Source organism: Geospiza fortis, unplaced genomic scaffold, assembly GCF_000277835.1.
Source record: "Geospiza fortis unplaced genomic scaffold, GeoFor_1.0 scaffold51, whole genome shotgun sequence".
Taxonomy (NCBI): Eukaryota; Metazoa; Chordata; class Aves; order Passeriformes; family Thraupidae; genus Geospiza; species Geospiza fortis.
The window spans coordinates 50,088-52,011 of record NW_005054801.1 but is presented as its reverse complement, the minus strand read 5'-3'; the positions used below and the strand labels follow the sequence as shown (position 1 = coordinate 52,011).

General features: G+C 50.2%; 1 protein-coding gene across 1 annotated transcript in view; it reads right to left on the bottom strand.

Moving 5' to 3' along the window:
* The window catches only part of GABBR1 (gamma-aminobutyric acid type B receptor subunit 1), a gene marked incomplete at its 3' end in the record, with an annotated part of 30,243 nt that overhangs the window by 19,634 nt on the left and 8,685 nt on the right, over window positions 1-1,924 (bottom strand). The window contains exon 4 of the mRNA XM_031065482.1: window positions 1,417-1,574. Coding sequence (XP_030921342.1) covers window positions 1,417-1,574 — 158 coding nt within the window. The remainder of the gene's footprint in view (window positions 1-1,416; window positions 1,575-1,924) is intronic.

Below are 1,924 nucleotides of genomic sequence, written 5' to 3'. Positions count from 1 at the left end.
CCCAAATCCCAATTCCTGACCCCAAATCCCCAAATCCTGACCCCAAACCTGATCCCAAATCCCAATTCCTGACCCCAAATCCCCAAATCCTGACCCCAAACCTGATCCCAAATCCCAATTCCTGACCCCAAATCCCCAAATCCTGACCCCAAACCTGATCCCAAATCCCAATTCCTGACCCCAAATCCCCAAATCCTGACCCCAAACCTGATCCCAAATCCCAATTCCTGACCCCAAATCCCCAAATCCTGACCCCAAACCTGATCCCAAATCCCAATTCCTGACCCCAAATCCCCAAATCCTGACCCCAAACCTGATCCAAATCCCATCCCAGAAACCCCAAAATTGGCCCCAAACTCACCCCAATCCCAAATCTGAAACTCTCCCCAATCCCAAAACTCACCTCGCCCCCAAACCTGACCCCAAACCCATCCTGGTGACCCCAAATCCTGACCCCAAATCCCAAATCCTGACCCCAAACCCCAACTCCTGACCCCAAACCCCAAATCCTGACCCCAAATCCCAACTCCTGACCCCAAATCCCAACTCCTGACCCCAAATCCCAACTCCTGACCCCAAATCCCAAATCCTGACCCCAAACCCCCAAACTCCAATTCCTGACCCCAAATCCCAAATCCTGACCCCAAATCCCCAATTCCTGACCCCAAAACCCCCAAATCCCACATTTTGACCCCAAAACCCCATTTTTTGGACCCCAAATCCTTCACCTTGCTGTCACGGCGGATGAGCGGCGCTCGTCGATGTTCTCCAACCCTCGATCCTCACCCCAAATCCCGAATTTTTTTCACCCCAAAACCCCAAATCTTGACCCCAAAACCCCAAATTTCCATCTTTTGACTCCAAAAATCGCCATTTTGGACCCAAAATTCCGTTTTTTCACCCCAAATCCTCTCATCTTGGATGAGGCGGAGCTCGCAGTCGGGCAGGATGTCCCGGCGCTCGTTGATGTCCTCCAGGGCCACCCCAACTCCAATTCCAGACCCCAAATCGCCGATTTTTAACCCGAAATCGCCGATTTTTGACCCAAACCCCAAAACCCCAAATTTTGACCCAAAATTCCATTTTTTGACCCCAAAATCCCTCACCTGGCTGTCGTAGTCGGGCAGGATGTCCCATCTCTCGTTGATGTCCTCCAAGACCATCCCAACCTCAGTTCCTCACCCAAATCCCCACGTTTTGACCCCAAAACCTCCAATCTCGATCCGAAGCCCCAAAATTCCATTTTTTCACCCCAAATCTCCTCACCTTGCTGTCGCAGTGGATGAGTCAGAGCTCACAGTCAGGCAGGACATCCCATCTCTCATTGATGTTCTCCAACCCCAACTTTTGACCCCAAAACCTCCAATCTCGATCCGAAGCCCCAAAATTCCATTTTTTCACCCCAAATCTCCTCACCTTGCTGTCGTAGTGGATGAGGCGGAGCTCGTAGTCGGGCAGGATGTCCCGTCTCTCGTTGATGTCCTCCAACCCTTGTTCCTCATCCCAAATCTCCAAAATTTGACTATAAAATCCCGGTTTTTTTCCCAAAAATCCCAAATTTCGCCCCAAACTCCCTCACCTTGCTGTCGTAGTGGATGAGCCTGAGCTCACAGTCAGGTAGGACATCCCATCTCTCATTGATGTCCTCCAACCCCAACTTGTGACCCCAAAACCTCAAATTTTGACTAAAAAATCCCAAATTTTGACCAAAAATCCCACATTTCGCCCCAAACTCCCTCACCTTGCTGTCGTAGTGGATGAGCCTGAGCTCACAGTCAGGTAGGACATCCCATCTCTCATTGATGTCCTCCAACCCCAACTTGTGACCCCAAAACCTCAAATTTTGACTAAAAAATCCCAAATTTTGACCAAAAATCCCACATTTCGCCCCAAACTCCCTCACCTTGCTGTCGTAGTGGATGAG